At 39.1% G+C, this 24706-nt stretch overlaps 1 protein-coding gene across 13 annotated transcripts in view; it reads right to left on the reverse strand.

The window, feature by feature from the left end:
* Positions 1-24706, reverse strand: part of arvcfb (ARVCF delta catenin family member b) — a 274511-nt gene that overhangs the window by 60060 nt on the left and 189745 nt on the right. For all 13 annotated transcript variants that reach the window (XM_055011233.1, XM_055011229.1, XM_055011239.1 and 10 more), the window contains 2 exons: positions 22793-23298; positions 6800-6983 (listed from right to left, as the gene is read on the reverse strand). In XM_055011233.1, coding sequence (XP_054867208.1) covers positions 6800-6983; positions 22793-23298 — 690 coding nt within the window. The remainder of the gene's footprint in view (positions 1-6799; positions 6984-22792; positions 23299-24706) is intronic.

Genomic DNA, 24706 nt, shown 5'->3' on the forward strand with positions numbered 1-24706 from the left:
CACTCCTGTGTTCTAATGCTACATTGTGTTAGCTAATGGTGTTGAATAGCTAACTGATAATTCTAAAACCTTTGTGCAAGTATGTTAGTACATGAATAGAAGTGTGGGTTTACATGGAAAACATGAAATTACCTGGTGACCCCAAGCTTTTGAACGGTAGAGTATGTGTTGATTTTGAATTTAATTATTTAATAAATTAACGAAAACAGAAATCACTCTATCATAACAACACATGTGAATCCCCTCATTGAAATCATATGAATCCACTGAAAAATTCCACTTCTGGTCATCTCCTTCTCTAATAAAGGGCAGTGTCAATAAAGACCATTCAATGATTTAGTAAGTAGTTCTTCTGATAAGGATGTCCCTTGTCTGTGCAATTAACGCAATTCTGAATGTGTTTAATTATCATTTATTTTGTAAATAATTGCTTGAATATGGCTTAGCAGGATGTAAGCCCTGACCTGACATTCATAGAGCATGTGGGGGTCGGATGGACAGACAGATGGCCACGTTTCTCTATCATCATGCTCAATTTGTTTTGAAGCGGATGCTAGTATTTGTAAAATGTGCACGCTTAAGGAAACACACCTTGTTAACAAAAAATGCTTCACTAGAATGAAAAATGAATAAAATAACGCTGCGGGTGGATTTAAAGGAATAGCTGGTGAGAGCTCTGTTGAAGTAACGAAGCACTCTATGCAGACAAACAGCTCCTGTAAATGGTTTACTACTATATACTGAATCATCAATTTGTTACTACTGATGCATTAATGTGTGTAAAGCATTTTGGGCAAATTGATTTATAGAAATGTGTATTATTTTACAAGGTGTTTTATATGCCAAATCCTAATTTGTAATGTAATTATAGCTGCCAAATGCATTAAGTTAGTATAATGAATACTTTCTTGTAAATATAATCAAGTACCTGAAGATTTTGCAATCCTTCAGTAAAAACACGTAGCCACAGACGATTACTGCAAAGGACATCAAAGATTATTTGTTCATAAAACAAGCTACAGGGAACTGGTCATGTTTTATTGACTTTTCCCTACGTGAAATTACTCTTGCATGCTAATTAAGCTGAACTACATCTTCATTGTCTTCTGTTTAAGTAGCCAGACAACTAAACTCAACCTCTGATCAAGAGCACAATAAACACGACTCATGTGCACGCATTGATTTGGATGGATGCCCAGTATAGGGTCAAAACCGTCTCAATTAATATGTCGAATTCTAAAGCAGTTAGATTGTCATTCTTTTCTAAACTTCACTACCCCCCTATCCTCAACACCACCAAAGACAACACACACATACACGCACTGTTTCCTTTTCAATAAGCCCACAGTGTAAACACAGTAAATAAGCAGGCCCCTATCGACAGAGGAGCCCGTTATAATAAAACTATTCCCAGCTTTATTGAGGTGTAAGCTGTGTCTCTGTTGGCGTGAGTAAACAGATTCTCCCTGGCATCAGCACTTCTCCCCAGTGCACAAACCCTGCGTCTAGGCAACTGTGGGCTTAGTTACCGTTACCATGGAGACACATTCTCGTCACCAGGGCCTGCAACAAGGGTCAAAGGAGTGAGAGCGGCAGTGAGACACTGTGATATGTGACAGAAATTAGATATGTGGTATCAAAGGTGAGAAAGCGTGGACACAGTGTGTGGTTAGAAAATCTGTATTAAATACACAAAAGTACGACGAATAATGAAAGAAATCATGAGAAAGACAATGAGAAACAGCGAGAGGTGGTGAGAGCAGTGTTCCCACTGTGGTCCTGATGTAGAATTCCATGACTTCTCTATGACTTTCCTCTACTATATCTCAGCGCTTTCATTTATTCCCTCTTGGTTTGTTAATGCCGCTCTTCAACTCAGCAGAAAATGTTCTAAAATTACAGGCAAGTTTCCACACTGCCTGTGTGAGAAAACTAGCAGGAAACAATCTAATGCAATGCAATAATGTGTGAAATACGTTCTGCTACTTTTTGTCTGTACAGGATTTGGATGTTATATTGTTCTGAATGTCAACCAGCACACCGCAGTGTCTAGCGCAGGAGGAGCTCTGGATTATGGTCTAGACAGGCTTGGCCAGCCCGGGAGGAGATGCCACTGCCAGTAACCCACATACACATTCTCTGGGTTTCACTCTTTACTACAGTCTGTCACTCTGAGTTGAAGCCAAAATGACAGATTCAGCAGGGAAGGTAGAAGAGAGGAGATACACAGAGAGGGGAATCTACTGGGAGGGTAATAACAGGAACTAAAGATCGCTGCACTCAAGTTTCACTGAGGTTTTGAGGATTTTTGCCTGACACTTAAACTGCCTTCAGTTTGACTATTAGCTATTCAGGTGCCTCTGTTCCACAAAACATGCAGAGTGCATAATTTTGTTTAAAAAAAAAAAAAAAAAAAAAAAAAAAGGCTTTAGGCTTCTAAACTTCAATGCAGGTTTGCAACTAATGACTTCTCTGAGTATAAATTAATCTGCCCGCTTTTATTTCTTTGAATTAAATAGTCATTTGATAAAATGTCTTACAATTACCTGAAACCCAAGGTGACATCTTCACACCTTATTTTGTCCAACTGACAGCCTAAAACCCAACGATGCTCACCTTACTGTCATGTACAACAAAAAAATGCATCAAAGTCTGACAATCTAAAAACATAAATTAGTAAAATTTTGTTTTTATTTGTTTTTGAAATGACAAACTGATAACCAAAATACTCGGAGATTAATTTTCTGTTGATCACAACATCTACTAATTGACTAATTGACTCAGATGTACTCTGATGTATTGATTGTAAGCTTAATTAAAGACAACTAAATAAGGAAGACATTACAGTTTCTCCTTTTACTACTCACTGCCATCTCTGTAAAGCCTAGAATATATGTGTTTATGAACTACTAAGAATAAAACAACAATTTAATTAACACAAACCATGTCTGACATGGAGGTGACACTTAGAGTGTGTCTGTGAAGATTCTCAGTTATCCAGGTCACAGTAGATTTAAGTGCTACAAGTCCAGATGTCTTTGTTTAACACTTAGATGTGGCACTGACAGTATTAATCAAATGACTGTTTGATCTATCAACGGAAACAGAATGATAACACAATAAGAACGTGCTATTCAGCCGCTTTGAAACACTCAGGATCATATGCACCCACAGGGTAGTTACTCCGTGAGGTAAATAATAAGGAAAGTAATATTGAGTTTTAATGTGGAACATTTCATTGTTAAACCTGTGATTTATGTCTGACATAGTACATCCTACATCACCAAGTGAACTGTAGTCACAAATGCATGTTAAGTGCACTTTTAACTGAGGTTGTCGCAGAGCAGCAGAGCCGCGAACACATTAAATCTCTTAATAATGGACATGAGTGAGTCTCTCTGCAAGTATGGTGCTATATATGTTAGTCCAACCCACAGAGTCTAAATGCTTGTGATAAGTATTGTAGTCATCAGCAGCAGTGGAAAAATCAGTTCCTATGTGGTGATGAGGGAGCTGTTTTTACTTAATATAATATAGTGATGTGACATTACACAGCCTTTAATCAGTGCAGTTTACAACAAGGGATAGGTGCTGTATATGGTCCAGATCTGGAATGAAGATGAGCTTGTAAATGCTCACAGGGTTTAAGAATCAGGCTAATTCCTGGGTAGGTTTTCTGTGGTGCAGACAACGAAGAATCTGGATTGCCAATGAAATCACAATGTGAGGGATAATCTCCTTTAACAGTATTCATTTTTGACAGTTTGGTCAATATTTGTGCAACACTTCTGTCACTGTAATAGGAAAAGCTCTTTTAAGATGCATTTTCACCTTGCATTTTTGCGCAGTTACTTTTGTAATGGTAAATACAATCACTTTTTTTAAAAAAAATCCGCCTATGGTTGTTTATTTGTAAATATAAAGAACTATCATGGCCAGGCACTGATTTGTCCCAAGTTCCTGATGTTTCTGCTATTGTTCTTGCTATTCCTCATGTTTCTTGCTGTTTGTCTGTGTGTGTGTGTTTAGATGTGGCTTAGTACAAACCATCCAACACACCTGAGGTTCATCATTCATGTTCTCCAGCAGTATATCTACCCCAGCTACTTCCTCCCAGTCTCTGCCTACATTCTTCAATTAATCTATGTGGCACACATGCTATAGCCAACTACCTTACTCTGACAAGACGCTGTTCTTTGTGTTGGTTAAGTATTTTTCATGTTTTGCGCTTGAATAAATTCAACGGCTGCTACGGCTTCATTGTGAACAACTAACTTTAATAAAACAATCTGAAACTGCCAGTCTGGCTAAAACTTTGTTAGGTGGAACTGAAGTGATACCGCAGTTTTCTGCTGACTAACAGGATCAAGCCAAACAAGCGTCTTACAGCTCTGTTTTATGAACAGTGAGCAATCTAACTGGTTCACAAACACCATTAAGGTCTTCACAGTATGTGTATGTGGGAAGTTTAGAACTAAAGCAGACCTTCATTTTTAAAGCAAATGGAGCAGAAAGGGTCAGCCGAATGGCCGTGTGAGTCACCCCATAGTTAACAGTGAAGTATGTCAACATGGAAATGGAGAAGTTAAATCAATTTTAAATGACTGACCTACGAGCTCAAGGTTTCTACTGCGGTCAGTGAAAACAGTAACAGGAGATCAGTGTGACTCACTCATTCCTGTTCACTGATGACAATGACTGCAGCTCATATCTAAAGCCTAAGGTCAGGTTCATTCAGAAGTCATGTTTTTCATGAATGTGTGCATGTTGTTTAATTACAAACAAAAACACATTCAACAAACAAACAAACATACTGACTTGTCATGCAGCAACAATTTGCACAGTGAGGTTAATTTACTTTCACTCGGCTTTAACAAGCTTGAGACTAACCTTATTTGTGCGATAATTTAATTCTAACTTGTTTAGCTTACAGGTAATGCTTCTTATTGGTCCAGCAGGTCGTGCCACCGTGGTAACAAAGTTACTCAGTCAGTATTAGAGTGACAAGGGATGAGCAGAGGAACACAGGACAAACATAAGAGTAGATAAATCTCCTCTGAAGTGACAACACGCCATAGGTGGCGGCTTGGAAGTTTGAGGCAAGTCATAAATAGTTTTATGTTTTCCCAAAGTCAGAGATCAAAGTCACCCAGCCATCCCACTGCAGACAGACATCCAACATACTTCACATTCATACAAATACAGACTGGGATGGGAGGAACACAGCATCTGCTGCATCATAAATTATTTTAGTACCTAAACAGCTTAAATCTGACCCTGACCAAGGGGCAGCCTCGTATACATCACACCTGTCTCCTTCTACAGCTGGTATCTTTGTGAAAACAAACTTATGAGTGTTTTCTTTTTGCCAGTCACATCCCTGGGTATGTTAGGAGAAACCTCTATAAAGCCCAGCATGGCCACTGAAATGTGTCCACATACTGGAAACTTACATAAACTTTAATCTGAATAAATCTGCCATCTGCCTCCATAGTTTTGCCTAATGTCAGCCTTTCTTTCCCTTAAAACTGGCTTCACCAAGAAGCTCTCAATCTGCCTGAGCTCCAAAGAACAGATTCCATTATTACATCTTTTTAATGAAAACAGGCCAATATTTTTACTGATAAATTTTCACATCCAATATTTGGGAGTAATTGTTGGACTGTTTGCTTTTTCTTTTAATAATCAGGAGATCATTTAGAGCGGGGCTGCAACTAATTATATTATTTCCTAATGCAGATTCCTTCTACATTTATGTATTAAGCAGTTTGACTGTAAAATATCAGAATAGAAAAGTGAAGTCGTTTCTCAGAGATCATGGTGAAATTTTTGTCCACCAATTATGAGTACAAAACCCAACGCTATTCAACTTACTCCTAAACCACAAGTGAAAAAGAAATGCATCAAATCCTTATATTTATTATTTCTGCATGAAAAAAAAAAACAACTCAGAAAGAATCCCATTTTATATGACTTGAGAATTTATGAATAAATATTGCTGTGGAAAACAAGATGTGCAGTGGATTCTGGAGTGCTGGTACATCTACAAATGTTAATATGAAAGGATCAAACTATAATTATTTTACCGCATTTTCAATTTATGGAAAATGTACAGCAACAGTCATTTAGTTTATGTCACTTAGTAATCCAAACTCTTATAGAAGTACAATTACTGTCCTGTATGACTACACCAATCAATCAAGTTTTAGTCAGACTTGACATTTGACCTTTTGAATATAAAAAGTCATCTCTTCATCATTTTAATCTATTAGATATGAGTGTGAAATTTTGTCATACTTAGTGCATGAATTCTTGAATCATGGTCAAAGACATGTTTTATGACGTTACGGAGACCTTAGCCACTTGACCAGTTCATCCTTGAATGTAAGTGAACATGTCTGCCAAATTTGAAAAAAGCATCCTTCTAGGTGTTCCTGAGAAATTGCAATCACAAGTATTGGGTGGATGGATGGACTACCTAAAAACATAAGAGGTGTGATTAAGAAGTTCTAAGACTGGCCTATAAAAAGCAAAAATCACATCATTTCATCCAAACTTCTTGAAGCTTCTGGTTGTCATGAACTTCTTCCTAGGCCTTTGGCCTCGGCCATAGAATCCGTCCATAGAATCTATTTCTCAAATGTTCCTACCTGCAATACATCTTTCAAAACTGCTCGAGTCCATTTAGAAATCAAATTTAAGGAATAAATAAATCTGTCTTAAACTGTTAACCCGCATCACACTGTGCTGCTGAAGGATGACCTGATTAGTGTATGAACCACTTCCAGGCAAACCCTACCTGAGGCAGCCGGAGGTGTTTTTGAACACAGTGGTCCACTCTGCATCACGTGGCTTTGAGTCCTCATTGGGCTCATGTTCCCAACCCGAGTGAGGGATTATAACCTCGTTGGTCATAGTCTGCAGGCCGTGGTTGATTATCACCATCTTCAGGGGTTCATAGGATGACAGATTCCACAGGGTTCCTGCAGGGGGAAGGAAAATAAAGAGACATATTAAGAGGATGACGATAAGGAGGGAGGATAGCTGATTTTTAAAGAGGATTATGAGAAAAAATAAGGATATAAATATATAAGGAAAGAGATATTAAAGAAGAGATGGGGTAAGGGTGGTTTAGAAAAGAATTTGCAGAAAAATAAAAGAATAAGAGGGACAAAACAGAGAAACTGAGAGAAAGAATCAGAAGAAAGATGCGGCAAAATGGACGATATAGAAGAGGAGAGTGGGAAAAAGTGATCCGATTTAATGACAGCTGTATAGCGGAACATGAAAGAAGCATTCAGTGTAAACTTTAAGCTTGCAATAAAAAACAAATTTAGCTCGGCAGTAAACCACATATTAAAGAAATAATAGAACAGAATTTGATGTTCATTTGGAAGTCATGAAGCCAACTGGCCATACAGCATTGCATTAAAAAAAAAAAAAAATCACTGCAATACTGTTACTCTCCCATGAGAGCTTAGCTGACTACCACTATGCTTAATAGAGTTTATAGCAACTTTATTATTGTGATATTTCTCTAACATTACCATGATATTTCTTCAACAGTAGTAAGGTCACAGTGACCTCATGATATTTCTTGCCATTTCTCAACTATTGCACATCGTCCTAGTAATGCTAATGGGATAACACCACTTGAATCTTAATGCATACATATTCTATAGGTACTGTGTGTATAAAATCAGTGAATATGAACTTTTCTGTTCATACAAACAGCACACAGATAGACTGCAAGGATCAATCACCTCTGTATTCTCTTTTCTCCTCCAAGCAAAAAGCAGCAGATCGAGCATTTTCAATGTGCCTGCACATCTCTGTAAAAACCAGACTATTTTATACTTCTGCAAAAGAGGTAAACTAAATTGAGCTGGGTATGTGTATCCTGAGGTTTCACAAAAGAGAGGCAGGCACACAAAGCAGACAGGAGGGATTGTTTTTTTGTTTTTTTTTGGCAGCATAGCCAGGCAGCCAAACCCACGAAAATAAAATGCTGTGTTAAAGCATTAGCATCAGATGGGTTTTCACTCAAACACATGGAGGCTGCAGAGCGAGGAAGCCGTCGGTTTGACGAGAAAAGAAATGTTAGACCAAAATAATAGCAAAAAAGCCCACTCTGAAGTCCATGTTTGATGCATTGCTGAGTTTTTGTTTTCATCAAATCAACCCTCGGGTGTCTGTCTTTCTCTCCCATCACTTATTGCTGCTTTTCAATTCTCCTTTCACATCCAGGCCTTTATCTGACATTTCTATCTGCAGTAACTTGCAGGCTTCTAGATTTTCCAAATATTAGATTATCTATATCGTATATGCTGTATTCACAGTAGAACACGGCCATTTCTATTTGTTTTGGAGGATGTAAACATGAGGTGTAATGTTGCTGTGGATTCAGCGAGTTCCGCTGTGGGCTACAACTTGAGTCCTGTTTGTTTTCCTGCCTACATTTGTTTATATTTTGGCAAATTATGTAAGCATCCTGAATTAGCTATTAGCAGTCCCTGCTTGCAGTGTACTTATGAATGTGGAGAGGGGTAGGGCTGGATAATACCTTAATACTGAATAAATTCCCAGGCAAGGTCTGAGGAAAAAAGGTGTATTTTTTTATGATTAAGAGAGAAGTTGGATGTGAAGACAATGGATGTTTATTCATGGTGGACTTCTATGTTAAGATAAAGTTGAAAATGTTTGTGCCCCACTGAATCAAAACATATGAATCGTGTTTTGGTGTTCTTTATGTGTTTTTGCAGCAAAGGGTAATCACTGCTAAAGGATTAAATTACCTCACTTTCCTCCATGAACACAGTCACTGCTGCCTATAAGTGTTGACTGTGTTGGTGAATGGGCCAAATTAGCAGGGAAAACCACAATAGCTACCATTCTGTTATCTTTAAAAAAAAAAAAAAACAGCATGCATCTGTCCTTTTCACCTCACACAAGATCTTTGCCTCCCCCCCGGCGTGCCTCCCTCTCCCTATCCAAAGGAAGGAACAGCTGGGAGCGAGAGCATTAAGACTGAATACACACTCACACATTCATGCACATTCTTAAGTGCTCGAAGAAGCTAGCGTTTTGCACGTCTAAATGCACCGATGCAGTTGTGTGCACATATTCACAGACACCCACTTGTGTGTGATTCCCTCTTGCCCCATAATAACAGGCCATTAGTGGAGCAGTGAAACTGTCATACTTCCTGGCCCTGTTCTTTAAAACACTTTCTGTACATTTTCCAGACGGTCAATATTTCCTATGTTAAATCATGCTCTCAGGAAAAAAAAAAAAAAGTCTCAGCGGAGAGGACCAGGCTAAAAATAACTCCACTCCTTCTGCTGCGGTTGTGCCCTGAGAAAATGTGTTTCCTTTACCAAGAAACAGACAAAATCAAATAATAAAACTCATTAGACGACTCCACATACTGTACTCTTGTGTTTTAAGTTTGAATTCAATTCACGACATTTGCCACTTTACGCCCGTTCCATCACATCTCTATAGAAACTGAATTATCTCCCCAGGTGGAGACACTGTACCTCCACTCTCTGTGTTGGTACAGTTGGTGACTAGACCGACTTCTCGTATGTCAGAGACGGCTAGGCTGCAGTGTTTGACTGAGGAGCTATTAGATGTGTAAGCTCTGGCGTGGCTCCACACTGAGCCACTTTTAAACAAATCCTAAGTGATGCAGGACACTGTATGCACACTGGAGATTAAAGACAAATTTGTATATACGTGTGTGCAGAGATTACTATAAAGAGATTGTGTTTATGGGACTTTAAAAGATTTACATGCTGTAATTTACATCCATTTATTAATCTCTCCATTAGCCATGGCCGCTTTATAGCCGTGGGGGGCCTGGGAGTATCTCTACTGACTCTGGGCGAGAGGCAGGGTGCATAGTGGAAAGGGTGCCGGTCCATCTATGTGGTGATTTTACTATTTTACTCTCAAATCTCTTTAGAGTTCCCCAGCTATTTGGAATTACGGACAAGAGGATAACATTTTATAAATTCGGTTGGGCTTCTGCAATTTTTTGGCACAACCAATGACGGCAACACTGAAAATGCATTAACATGAATATTTTCAATCAATGCATTTTTGTAAAGATATTTTTTGGCTTTATTTGATAGATTAGTGTAGTAAGGCAGACAGGAAAGTAGAGAGAAGACCTGCAGCACTTGAGCTGGAATCAAACCCAGGCCGTCGTGGCGGGGACTACAGCCCCTGTTTATGGGTCGCTTGCTCAACCAGATGAGCTACCTGGTCAATCAATGCATTTTTTAAAACTTTAATTCAGGCTAGTAAATGTTTTTCTTCAGTATCACTGTGTAATTGTTGCATCAAAGCTGTAGTTATTTTTCACTCCAGTCACTGGTCAGCTACAGTCAATGCTACAGTCTAGACAATGGAAGCGGCAGCGGCAAAGCTAAATGTTAAAATTTAAAGCTTAGAAAATACGGGAGCAATTTTTAATTATCACAGAACAAAATGTGCTCTGTAAACTGCTGGGCTTGAATGGCATACCACAGCAGCACAGCACCAAACATGAGCACCTGAAAAGAAAATACACAGTATTTCACACGGATGCACTTTACATCTGTTTGCCTTTTTTTGTGCTCACATATACTCCATTTTAATACAACCAAATTCACAATAAAGCTGGTCTCATTTACATATTTTCCTGTTTTTGTTCTCAGACAACAAAATGAGTTTGAAACAATAATGAAGTGACTGAAACGCAGCTCATTACGACCACATGTTAACCAAGCTGCTGCTTTCTGCCGCTGAAATCCTGACATTATAACCGCAATGTTGACAGACAAACTCACCAAACATGAGTTAAAAACAACAGCTGAATTCTGTATGTTTTCATAAACTTCAAGATAATAAGGTGAAAAGGAGTTCCTGCAGTTTTGCATTTTTTCCTTTTGTACTGTTCTGCATTATACATGTACATGCACTTTGTCAGAAAAAAGTACGTAAATAGAATGGTCATTTTGCTTTTTTAGAGGAAAGTCTGTCATTTATATTAATTAAGTGTTCTGAAAAATAGTCAATTGGATAGAAAATAGTCGTTAATGGCAGCCCTGAAATCATGCCCATCCACTTGTCATGCTTGTTGGCATTTTAAGGTCAACAATTGGTCCTTACATCGGCCCCATCAGGGCCTTGGGCTGGGGTCAACTGTAACCACTGACCTCCCCCGATGACTTGCTATAGACCCACATCTTCTATGATGATCAGTAACATCACACCCTATTTGAAACTATCTCCTTGATCCTCAGAGCTTGTTGCGAACAGAACACGTCCTGAAAGTAAACACTGCCTGACAACACTAATTTCAGGGAGAAAGATCCTCAAAGCCCTAAACAACCAAAGCGCAGATAATTGCATTGTTGAGTGACGGCTGGTTTAATTTTGTGCTTCATGCGTTTACAGTAAATTTCATACCTCTACAAATTCAATATTGATTTTTTTTTTTTTTTTTTTTTTACAGGCACTTTCATGGTGCGTTAACTTGGACCAAAATGAGCTGAGATGTTATTTAAACATGTGGCTGTTCTTCCATCAGCATAATGGAATCTCTGATTGGAGAAATTACACCAGCATTATTTACATGTTTGTTTTCTGCCTTTATTAAATGCTGTTATCCATCCAGATCTAGCCATTGTTCCACCCAAGAGTGTGTGTTTCTGTGTGTGTAGTGTTAAGTCAGTGTTTGGTCAGTGCTGTTTGCATTTTATTGTACTTCAAGAGTCCCTTATGACTTGCTGTCTTTACCTTTGCACATTTAAGAGCTTTTGTCAGGAAATAATAAAGAAGATCGTTATATCTCTCCCCACTACATCCAAGTTTGTACATGCAAACACACACAAACCTGCACACAACCCTTTGGCACAAATTAAAAGTGAAAATGAGATGTTAGATAAGAGCTACTGGCAAGACAGGCATACCACAGAATTTCACATTCTATAATGAACCTCTGCTCAGCTCATTAATATTTATGTTAGCAATGCAGTATGTCATTAAATTGATGGGGTGTCAATGATTGATAGACTTACTATTTAACGAGACGGAAAACTGCAGTTTGTACTTTTTAAATACTGTAGTGACCCAAGGAGGTGGCTGCTCTGACTACAGGAAGACTACAGACACGCATAAAACAGTGTTTGTGTGACCAAGAGCATTGTGGGAGTTTAGCCAGCGCTGGGTCACCATGACAGAGACTTCTGTAATGATTAATTGCCTCAGGCCAGTGTCAGTGTTGATGTTTACAGAGTTAGCTCCACTTAACATGGACAGCGTTCCTATAGCCATGTTGTGCATCGGGTGCAGAAAATGCTTGTGAAAGTGAGACATCCGTCTCAGGATTTAATTGTATCATTAAATAGCTGTCCAGGATACATAATTATTAACTACTGAATGATATGTAATTCAAAATACCTGGTGTTAACTTTACCTGTTCCTGAAATTTCTACTGTTACACTTTGTGTCTGAGATTTTCTACATCATCAAATGCAAATTTTTACTGTATTTCATTAATTTTATAATTAAGTGATTATTTCTCCAAAGATCACATTTCAAGCTCAGTGTGGAGGCTCTGGCCATTGCCATTTTGGCAGTGCCTGAATCTTCCTAACTCCTGGCTTTTCCAAAAGCAAATAGGAAGAGAATGACTGGAGCTGAGGTATGCCATGAAAATGTCTGTGGGCCATGAACTGTTGTGTGATTGTACACCTGTCACTCAAAGTGCCCTTAATTATGCATAAAACTAAGCCTTAATATAATTTATAAAACTGATGTTATATAATATTTCACCCCGTATGGTTGTCATGGTCAGAAAAATTTGCTATAGCAACCAATACTGTTATTTTTGTACCAGGCTGTAAATATGTTTACTTCTGCTGTAAAGTTGTACATTTTAACATGGTCGTGTATGAGGACTAACTCCTTCTTGGAACCAGCCTCAACTAGCCATTTGAAGAACTGCAGTTTTTTTGGTATGTTCTGAGAATTATGACTTGAACGAGGTTGAACTACTCAAAAGAGTGAAACCCAAATAAGAAAAGTTAACAAGATGCGATACGAATAAAACTAATGCCAAAAACCACCACATTTTCTTGCTTGACTCTCTCATCTATAAAATTCTGCACTGGTGAAGGTTGGTTGAACTCTTTTGCAGAATTTTAACTCCAACAAAGTTTGCATGCTCTACCCCTAGTGCATATTTTCTCCACTCTTTTACACAGGGTTAGTTTCCTCGCTTATTCTGAACAAACGCATGAAAGCATATGAGAGCAAGTATCAGTATCCAGGCATGAATCCAATTAAAAACAAATGTGCACTTGTGGTGTGTGCACCTGATATAATGACAGCTAGCTAGCATTAATGTCTGCCCGCCAGGCTGACAGCTTGATTACCTCCACTGTTGTATCATTAGCATCAGCTTTACTTGTGACAGGCAACATTTAGTGTGCAGTCAATGAGCATTGTGAGCTTAAGAATGACAAAAAACCTTCTATTATTGTGTCTTCGTCAGGACTGTATGGGAAATATTTTGTACTTAGGAAGGAATATATGAGCTCTGCAATGTGCCACATATTTCTGCCCTAAATGACTCTATCTTATTCATTTTTATGATATTATGTTTAACATTCAAATCTTCTGTGTACACCTTATTTTGAAATTAATAATGCATGATGTCTCTTATTTATGCAGTGCATGTTGAGTGTTATTGTTTCTACATTAATGTAAAATAGGTTCAACAGCTAATATCCGATATGGTTAGAAATGCTTTCCAGCATGCATCTTTGACTTAACTTGGTTTGGACAAAAAAAATGTAGAGAAGCAAACAGTGGCTGGGTCAATATATAATTGTGGGACTTTTTGTAACATAACTGACAGGTATCATAGTTGACATTTTTTTTTTGACATTAGTTTTGTTCTTTTAATAAAAATGTGTGCAAAATATATCCCATTGACTTCAAAAGTCCCTCAGTTATATAATGACCCGGCTCATGCAAACCTTAGTTCTTTATGCCCGAGCCTTGTCCACCAACATAATGCATTAAGCAACATCCAGTCATGCAATCTTTCTCCTCCCCAAGTTCTTCACCGTCACCTTCAGTGTTTCGGCTGAAACACTGCTCAGGCCGGTGAAATCAGTCAGCTCCACACACATCACATATGCCAGAGGGGAGGAAAAGGCATGTCTTTGCTGTGGCTGTGATCCATCAAATACGACAGGCATGCAGCCCACTGACAGAATATTATTTAGGATGACAGACTGCTGTGGAAGTGACGATCTCCATCCCCCGTCCTGCCACTGTTTCAGGCCAGTGACTCTGTATCAGGTTTAGTCCATTTGCTGTCCTCTGTCAGCTTGTCAAAGGTGGGCGTGTTGGGGATGTCCTGCTGTCTCACAGCCCTGAGGCAGATAGTATGCAATTGTGATGTCAAAGGCTCACATTATATATAATGGGAACAATGATCTGTGTGCTTGGTGTCATTGGATTTTATTTACACCTGATATCAGCATCAAGAATACATACACTGTAGCCAGACTTATCTTTGCATCACAAGGAGACTACTGGAGTCAGCCTGGTTGGAATATGAGTTGTCAAACTTTAAACTTGTGAGCAAACTGCCTTAGTTAATTACTGTATCGGCACATGAGGCAGAGCCACTTTGGGTTTGAGAAACAGTCAGTTTGCATCTATTTCAGCAACATTGTGCAGGTGATCATAGAATCTAAAATGCTGCTGCTGGTTAAAAATTACAGAGTTTGAGAATTTTTGGTGGAATTCTTCCTGAAGCTTCCTGTTACATCAGATTTACGCTGAGACTCCAGTGTCTAGGGATATAAAACTAATGTCTATGAGACACTATGCAACATATTACTGGAAACAATCCTAGTATAGCCATGATGTAGGTTCTGTTCATCAATGATTAGCTATGAAACCTTACTAGTTTATTATACACTTTACTGATTTAGGTAAATACTGCTAATTTTCTACCTGCAACTAGATTTTATTGACATGACATGGATCACATTTTGAGTAGATGAAAACGTAGCTGAATGAAACTTCAACGTGTCCTGTAGTGATCTGTCTTGTGTTCCAAAATCAAAAATCACTTTTTTGGTTTTCTTAAAGTCCAGAAAACTCAGGTTGGTGTTATAACACAGTATACATGTCAGGAAATGGAGAGCTGAGGATCACCACCAACACCCACCTCTGTAGTTACCATTTTACACAGTTTTACAAACTGGGAACTAACTGGTGTTCCCATATAATCTGCTATTCCTCGTGAACGAGCCTTCATCCTCTTGTCCCACTAACATTTCAGGTCATCATCAGCAGTGAGTGACCACAAATAAATTTAAACTGTCTTGCTACAGATTAACTGTGCTTTCTAACAGGTTTAAAAAAATCAGTTTTTAGACAGTGGTTGTATTTACACCTTCAGGTTAGCTTTGATGATCAGATCTTTATGCAGAGTGTTTACATCCAGAGGGAAAAGAAGCCACAGGTTCAAGTACTGAATTATGACCTTAGCCAGATAAGTCACATTTCTCCCAAGTTTATCTAATGAAGCCTGGATTTTTAGCAGGGCCATAATGTAAACATCACACTTAACCGTGACCTTTCATAACAAAGTCAAACTTCTTTTAAGATCTAAAAATGTTATTCCTTTCTGGTTTATTAATGTTGTTTATCTCTTGGAGAAAAATTCTGAAGGGGTAAACAGTCTGGTTGAGTTGGCAGTGAAAATAAGCTTCTAAAAAGCTGCATATAATGAAATGAAAGGCCGAAACAGCTTTTAAAATAAATTGGAATATATATAGCCCTGTAAACAGAACTCATTCTGCTAAACAAAGACCTCCTAAGACATCTAGGCTTCAGTTTCCATAAAATCATTGTTATCTGATATGTGTGCAACAACAATCTCTCATTTTGTCTGGCTTTACCCATAAACCTGTGCTTTGTTTTCTTTATTTAAAATGCATCCAGCCGCAGGCCAAGTAAAACAATATTACCTGCTGCTTCCATCACTTACTGCCGCAGACACTTTGAGTTGTCAAATTTTTGTCAGTCTCATAGAACCCAACAACGCTTACATCAAAACAGTGTGTGCATATTTGCCAAAGTAAATGACAAAATGCCAAAGGAGACATGCGAGATAGTTATTAACCAAATGTTGCCTCCTGTTTCTCTATTTACTCCTTTCTCTTTTATTACATCCCCGTTTATTTCCCTCTGTGATACCTGGATGTGAGGGCCGGAGCGACTGGGAGCAGGACTGGGAATGGGACTGGAGCTGTGGCTGAGGCTAATTGAATTTTCCAGGCACCACTGGCAGGCATGTTGCTCTTCAAGCAGGGCCATTAACTTAGTTCTGCCCATTACCGTTCTCCTCCTCACCCCTAATGTCATCCATCATGTACTCAGTGGTAAAAAAAGGAGGGAGGTACAGTTTAGAAAAAAAGGGGAAGGGCAAGCAATAGGCATGAGAAGAGGAGGAAGAAATAAGCAGATTTAGGCTACAGCAAATGTCCACAAAATAAGAGAAACTAAAGATGCCTATATAAATACGTGTATGTGGGTGTGTGTGGGTGAGATCTCAATGGGGAGCGAACATCAGGCAGAAAGCAGTTAATGACATCAGGTAGGAAGTGCTTGGAAATACATATACAGACACACACACACACAGACCTACATATATGAACTCAGTGGGGTGTCTCAGAGATTATGTTGGGGGACCTCATGTGTGTTTCCCTTCTCATAAATGACTTACCCCGATGACTCATACCAGTGTGTATGTATGTGTGGCTTATATACGTAAAAGTGCACAAAAGAAGAGGTTTTAAATATTGAAACTTTGCTGAGACCAGCATCCTAAACAAAAGTGTCTCTTAAAAAATAATACAAGGTTTAGTTAGCCCAAGGGCTGAATTATTTATAATTCATAGTTAATTGATTAAATAATTATTCATTTAAATGATCAAAAATATATATAACCAGTAAGGCAGAATACAAGGTACACGCATGTCAGAGAACATTGTACATTTGCTCTAGTACCTGGTTGCATTGCGTAAAGAGATGGAGTTACAGGTGTGTTTCCTGCTTAAAGAGATGGAGTTACAGGTGTGTTTCCTGAATACCCATAAGGACATCATGTAGATCAGTTGTAAGGATTATTTTGACATCAAACAACTGCAAAGAGATAAATAACTGTACAGGTAAGTTACCATGACAGACTGCAGCTTGTTTGTAGTGTTAAGTTCTTTGGATTTTGTTGGGGCAACCGTTGAAAGCAGTTTTAATGAAGTTAATACATATTGCTATTGCTATTGCTACAATTCAGTACCCTGTAGTTTGCTTTGAATAAATTTTGTGGCAAACATCACATGTTGGCAGCTGAATGTTTTTTTAATTATATGGAAAAACGTCCACTGTATTTCATAAATTTAGCGATCAATCCATTATTGATTGTAAAAGTGGATGACTGTTGGTTGAAAAAAATGTTTAAAATTTGCATCTGTAGTCAGTAACCATGAGCACGATGGACACTGTGCAGTTTGATCACATATTTAGTGAACACTCACTGGTCAGTGCTGGTCAGTTCATCATGTTGACACTGTGTTTAAGTGTTTTGTAATGCAGCAATATGTGCATATATTAGATGAAGGGACAGCAGTGAGGATACCATAGGGGTAGAAATCTTAATTCAATTTGATGTGTATTCTTCAGATTCCACAGTTGTCCACCATTAGAGTTAAATACGGCATTGAACTGTACTCATTGTCCTGCAGTGTCCTTCATAGTTCAGCTGAGAGGGGATGTACAAGCTAATGATGTTGATGCTGTTTTGTCAGTAGTTCTGAGTAAAATGAAAAATATCACCAACTGTGCTTCTTTTCGTTGTTTCTGCCTGGTTTATTTTACAGTGTCAAATGCGATTTCACTTCTGCCTTGAGACTTGCTGATAGACTTTAACAGTATCCATAGACCCTTTTCACAAAGGATCTTTTGATCCATCATTGCAAGGAAGCCACAGGTGTAATTAATAACACTAACAAAGTCCCACCGAGTGGATTAGTAAGCCACTCAAGCACACATGAATGCAGCCGCTGCTGAAACAATTCATTGAGAAACTACCGGAACTCCATTACTAAAGATCATCAATGCAAAAAAAGTGAGTTAACCAAAATTGTTGTACTACAATAACACAACATCAGTGTGTCAGCATCGCTATAGAAGGCATCCAGGCCACAGAGCGGACCCCACAAAAGGTATTGTTAACAATATGAGTGCTAGTTGAGAGGAAGGCAAGTAAAGCGCAGAGTCAAGTACAGAAGCCTTTTTGAAATCCTGCCAAATTCTGACGGATGTCCTCAAAGTAACTGTGGAGAATATTCTGACAGCCTGTTATTCTGCCTGTCAGAATATGCTTCTTTATCTCTCTAACTTTTCCCAGAGAGCTGGAATTATGTCTAAACTCCGCACAGGACTCATTTTAGGTACAGGGGTGTGCAATTTAAGAAATGGGAATTGTAATTTTTCTACAAAGGAAACCACTTATCGGTTCACTGTAAAATATCTGTTTTACTTGTTCTTTTTTTTAAATGTACCATTGCTTCCTAATAAATCAAAACTATTTCTTATCTGATTATGTTATTGATTTCTAGAATAACCAGCAGAGTACCTAACTACTAAAATAATCAATGGCTGCAGCCCTAGACTCATCCGTTACAAAACATGTCATTAAATACAACCATAGTTCTCCTGCTCTTTACATGCCTGCTGTGAAAAACATTTTGCTGTCTGTTACTGCAGAGGTGAAGGACAGTTTGACACAGGAGCTTGCTGCACTACAGTAGCAATGAAGTTACAGATAAAAAAAAAAATTCAAAGTGTCAGTACTTTTTTTCTACTACAATGAAGGAGTAAATTTTTGAACAACAGATTCTTAAGTGCATATAATATTAAACATTGTCCATGTTTTAACCCAGCTTTAATAAAGTCCATTTTAGTGGTGGCAATAGATGAACTGACTTAAAGTAGCTCATAGTGACTAATGCACAGAGAAGTATCACCTGACTGCGCAGCGTGGGTGAATATTACTTTTCTGCTTCTCAGGTTGACAAACAATAGACCTCCAAATGAATGCTAACGTTGTGTTGTGTCTTTTAAAGCTGATTTCAGATTTTAATGAAAATTGTTAAATTAGTTGCTGGTTCATCAACCTAAACACTACCGTGTCAACCTTTAATAATCTCACAGTTGACCGTAAATGCTGTGTTTTTGTTGTAATTTATTCTTCCAATTTTAAAACCGCATACAGTGTCAAAAATGTTTTTCTACTTTAAATTAAAGCAGCTGTGAGAGAACACTGTTTATATTATGCACAAAAGCACAAAAGCTTGGCACAGGGCATTCATGTGCGTCTAGACATTATCTCTCTTCTAGCCTAAATCCCAGCAAACATATGCATTTTTCATCCAAACGACAAAGGCTTGTAGCAGGCACCTGCCTGACTGTCAGTCCAGAAAAACCCAGACATCTCCTGCAGGAAAAACAGGAGACAAATCCGCTTAATAATCTACATTTCCAGAGTGGGAATTGCTGGAGGGCACAAACAGCCCAGAGCCTACCGGGAGGGAAAATAGAATTACTCTGAACGCTACGAAGCTCTAAAAATATGAACGACTGGTCTGTCTGTCTGTCTTATGTGTTGGAAAATAAACCCGCTTCCACGTCACCCGTTTCCCCCTGTAGAAAACAGAGCTCTCTGTGGTTTTACAGGGACAGCACAAACTCCAAGAGCAAACTCTTAAACACATGGACTAAGAAAAGGGGCCTATATTTAAAACCCCCCAATTATATTTAATTGTAGAAAAACACGGCCAATTCCAGCCACACTGGCTGAGGCTGTAAGCTGAGCTTGCATTGTGACTGGCCTGTTTTCACTGAGGCCGGAGCACTGGCAATGGAAACCTAAAGCTGGAGAGAGGGATAGAGAGAAAATCAGTGAGAGAGAAAGAGAGAGAGATAGAGAGAGAGAATCAGCCAAAGTGTAGATAATGAATGAAGGAGTGAAAAAATTAGAATGAGCAAGGGACGGTTGGATAATGAGTGAGAGAGGGGCAAAAAGCCTCCCTCCATTCTGTCCTCCTTGTCTTGTGGTGCAGGGTTATTTTTAGCAACGATACTGAGCACCATAGTGCTGTAAAGGCAATCCTTTCTGCTGCGGCACAGTCATCGCTCACCGCAACATCTTTGTCACACCAAAGGAGACAACACTGCATGCACACAACAGTTCAACAAGCACGGGGTATTGAAGAACTGATATCACTGTCAATACGTCTGGAATGAAGCAGTCAATAGCTAGTACAGTATGTGTTACTGATATTTACCTCACAGCCTCACAGATATTCACAAAATGACACCCAGCTAGAAACCACTGACGGCTGGCAAAACCCAGACTAATCACAATTTTTCTACTCAAAATTGTAAAATTGTCTAAAAAGTAACTCCTTTCATGTGTTTGGGTGGTGAGCACACAGTATTTTCCACTTGGCAGCAACTCCACAAAGGTCAAGTATCTCACTTTAGAGCGGTTCTCATTTTTCACGTGTACACTGAAAACAAAAGCCCCTTCTCACATGGCAAAGTGTGCATACCATCCAAAGAGTGTCAGGTCAAACCAATCGTGTCGAGGATTATGTGAGCTCACACACACACACACACACACACACACACACACACACACACAGACACACAGACACACACACACACACACACACACAGACACACACACACACACACACACACACACACACACACACACACACACACACAACTGTATTCCCCAGCTGACATTTACCAGGTCAAGGAGAAGAAACCCTGTTACAGCATCTGAATCAATAGCTCCTCTTAAAGGAATTAAAACATATTTCATTACAGAATGCAGCTAATAGCTTTTTTCCACTAGGATCAATATTTATACGCTTTCAGCTTTTCTATAGAATATCCTTCCACTTTCTATCTGTCTCTTCCTGCTTACAGTGCTGTGTAAAGGTTAATCATATATTATTACAATGATTGTTCTATATTATGACTCAACAGTGATCCTTATGATCACTGTTGATTTAAGACTCACTAATTTGCTTATTAACTTATGTTAAGCTCAACAAGTGCTAAGAAGAGACTTCTGCAAAGCCATTTACTGAAAATGTATCTTCTCTAAAATTAAAAGAATGACTAATTACAGCTTTGAATGCACGGCTATCTCTCCTTACTAGCATATAGGGAATTATGCACTTCAGTGCTAATTAAGCAAGTATGCCTGGGACACAAAGTTATCACATAATGCAAGGGGTCTATGATGATGATACATGACTCACAGGCCTGCATTACTATGCTGAGCATAAGATTATGGCAGCCAACTGGACGGAATACAGAAGTGAAGTGAAGTATGCAGCTAGTGATTGGAAAGGACTGGCATACTAAGGTACTATCATATCGGCTTAAAGGCTTCAAAGCAGCACTTCAGTATGTGAAAGAGAGTTGAAACTAATTAGGCCAACAGAAAGAGGAATCCCACAGTCAGTGGAGAGGACAGCCAACAGGCTTGACTGCTGTGCAGGTGGTTTTTGTAAAGAATCCTTTACTCACAGTGGGGTGATCATAAATGATGTCTTACAAGGAGGAATGCTATCACACCTATCTGCTGCACTGATTTAAGAAAAAAACATCAGCTACATGACACATCTTTTTAAAGTAGTTTGAAGAAAAACATGAACATAAAAATTCACAAAATGCTCTGATTGAGAGCTTGTAGTGGAGCTGGATGATATGGTGGCGACAAATTGAGTTAAATATATTCTGACACTGACATGTTGTGATGTGAAAACTGGAAGCAAAACTTCGTACATAAAAATGAAGCTGTCAGAACACCAAACTGCAAATTATTTGTCCAACAAGAAAATGATACGATCACATCCTCACATCATAATTTCAAGACATCTACCCACCATACAGATTCAATTTCTGCTCATTTCATAAATAGTATTTATGTGACAATATGTGGCTTAAGTAGTTTAACAAGAATATTAATACTGCTTGGATTATTTTAAACTATTTAATTAAAATAATGTTAATGTTTTAATGTCATTTTGTCATTCTACTGTTCACTGGAAGTAAGGAACAGTTTAACATTTGAGCAAATACACTTAATCAACCTCTTTACATCGTTATGCTCCTATTAACTCAATATTCAAAACCTGCCAGCATGTTTAAAAGGTATGTTATATCTTAAAAACTATTTATCAGGGCCAAAAACTCTGAAAACATAAAAAAATCTTCACATTTCAGTGATGTGCTATTTGGTCAGATAACCAATCTAAGCTTAAAATCACGATATTCAAAATCACTCTCTTCTATAAGTCTTACTTACAAAATTGCCAGAAATAAAATGTGTGATCTAACTGCTTGAGGTTCAGAGTTTCAACTTCCTGTTTTTATTTATTTTTTTGCACGTGAGCAACAAGATACAACATGTTAATTACTGAGCTTCATGCTGGTAGGCAGATTATCTACATTTAGACAGAGCCAGACTAACCATTTCACTCCTTTTTCCAGTCTTTATGCTAAGCTAACCAACTGCTGACTGTATTATCATATTTAGTATGTCGTATCAATCTTTTCAAACTTCAGACAAGACAGAGCACATTTTCTACAATGTCAAACTATTAATTTCATATAGAAATGTTTATCTTACCGGTGATGAGTTCTCGAACTTCCATGTCATTGGTCTTCCTCAGCAGGCGAACGAGTGCCGGGATGCCGTCACAGTTCTTGATGGCCACCTTGTTGTCATTGTCCTTGCCATAGGAGATGTTGCGCAGGGCACCACAAGCCTTGCGATGGACTTCGGATTTGGGGTGATCCAGAAGCCCCACCAGAACAGGAATCCCCTTCAGCTGCCGCACATCCTTCTTAATCTTGTCATTTTCGTAGCACAGGTGCTGCAGGTAGGCAGCGGCGTTGGACTTGACTGGATCGATGGGGTGGCCTAGCATAGCGATGACCTCGGGGAGATCTGGGTCACGCCAACGTGGATCTTTGCGGATGCTGTCGATGGAGGGCGAACGCCGGCCACCCATGCGGTCCAGACTGGCCATGCTGCCTCTCTCCGGCTGAGCCAGTGGTGCTGAATACATGCCGTGGATGTAAGGGTGGCGCTCATCGATCAGCTCTGCCTCAATGGGGTCATCTGGATACCCTCTGGGAGACAAAAGAGGAGAGGACGGTTAGGACGAGGGAGATGGACGAGGTAAATAGAGGGTGACTCAGACAGATTTGTCTGAGAGAAGAATTAAGCAGCCGGGGGGAAGACATTGAGAGAAGTCAACTGAGGTGAGAGCCACTGACTAATGAGGGGGAAAAGGGAAAGTAGAGGAAGGGGTGAGTAAGAGATGAAAATAAGTGAGCGACGGAAGGGACAGCGTGCAGGACAGAGAGTGAGGGGAACACCTGGTGAACTGTGGTCTGTTATTAACAGGTCTGTCAGAAGGGCTGTGGTGGCAATTCTTTGCAATATGAACAATAAGGTAGGCAACAATCTCCTTATTATTCTTCCTGTCAGGTGGCGGCAACAAACATGTCAGACTTCAACAAACATAAAGTCTTAGAGAGGGTGACTGAGAGACAGGGGAAGATTGCACAAAGAAAAAACGGGCAGTTCACAAAGAAGAAGAGACAAGTCAACACCAACGAAAAGGCTTTGAAGGAAAGTCTTGTGAAGTTTTTTTAGGAAGCCACCATATACAGCAGAGAAAGGGTTTGATTTCCCCTAGGGAACAGAGAAAAAGAGAAAAGAGTTATGCTGTCCCCTGGGGGAGGACTATGAGCCCTGGTGATGCCTCAAGGGCTCCCTTTGCTCACAGCACTGAACACTGGCATGCAGTTGCTAAAATGTTAATGACCATCACTCTGGGACTTCTCTACTAGCATTAGCCTCATTAGCATTACTACTGTTAGAGCTGAGGACTTTAACAGCATCGAGCTCTGCTCATTTTCGGAGACAGAATTAAATGGCAAAAGATGAGGGGAGTCCAGGGGGTCCGCAAGGGAGTTTCCTTCAATGATTCACTATTTCCCAAGTCTCAAAGAGCCTTTTCTGTATGGTTCTTTAGTCCAAAGACAGCCTCATCAATTCTCTATTGGAACATGGGTGAAAATATGGGCACTCAATTTCAGTGACAGATCATTTGTTGCTGGAGTGCGTGCTATTTATTTGACTTAAGGCTCTTTAATCATAGGAAAGACTTTTCACTTGTAGGGTCCACTGTGAGGAGTCAAGGGAGTCACATTTACTACTGGTTGACATTAATATTTGTGAAAAAAAAAATCTAGGTTTTGAACATGTACCACTGAGTTGTGTAAAAGGATGAGAGAATTTTGGTAGGGAAAGTTATGACATAGGGAGAGGAATTTAATTAGGGTTGTGTACTTATGCACAGCTATTATCATCCCCTCACCCACCCCACAGCTTGAGGCTTGTTTACTCTCATTACATAATCCAGCTGGTCTCCTCTCACCATCTTTGATGTATGGTGGTTGGTGGTGCAACAAAATGGTGGCCAACGTCGGTGGTTGGCAGAGAATTCCAAACCAAGCTTTAATTTTAATG

Source organism: Amphiprion ocellaris, chromosome 6 (assembly GCF_022539595.1).
Source record: "Amphiprion ocellaris isolate individual 3 ecotype Okinawa chromosome 6, ASM2253959v1, whole genome shotgun sequence".
Lineage (NCBI taxonomy): Eukaryota > Metazoa > Chordata > Actinopteri > Pomacentridae > Amphiprion > Amphiprion ocellaris.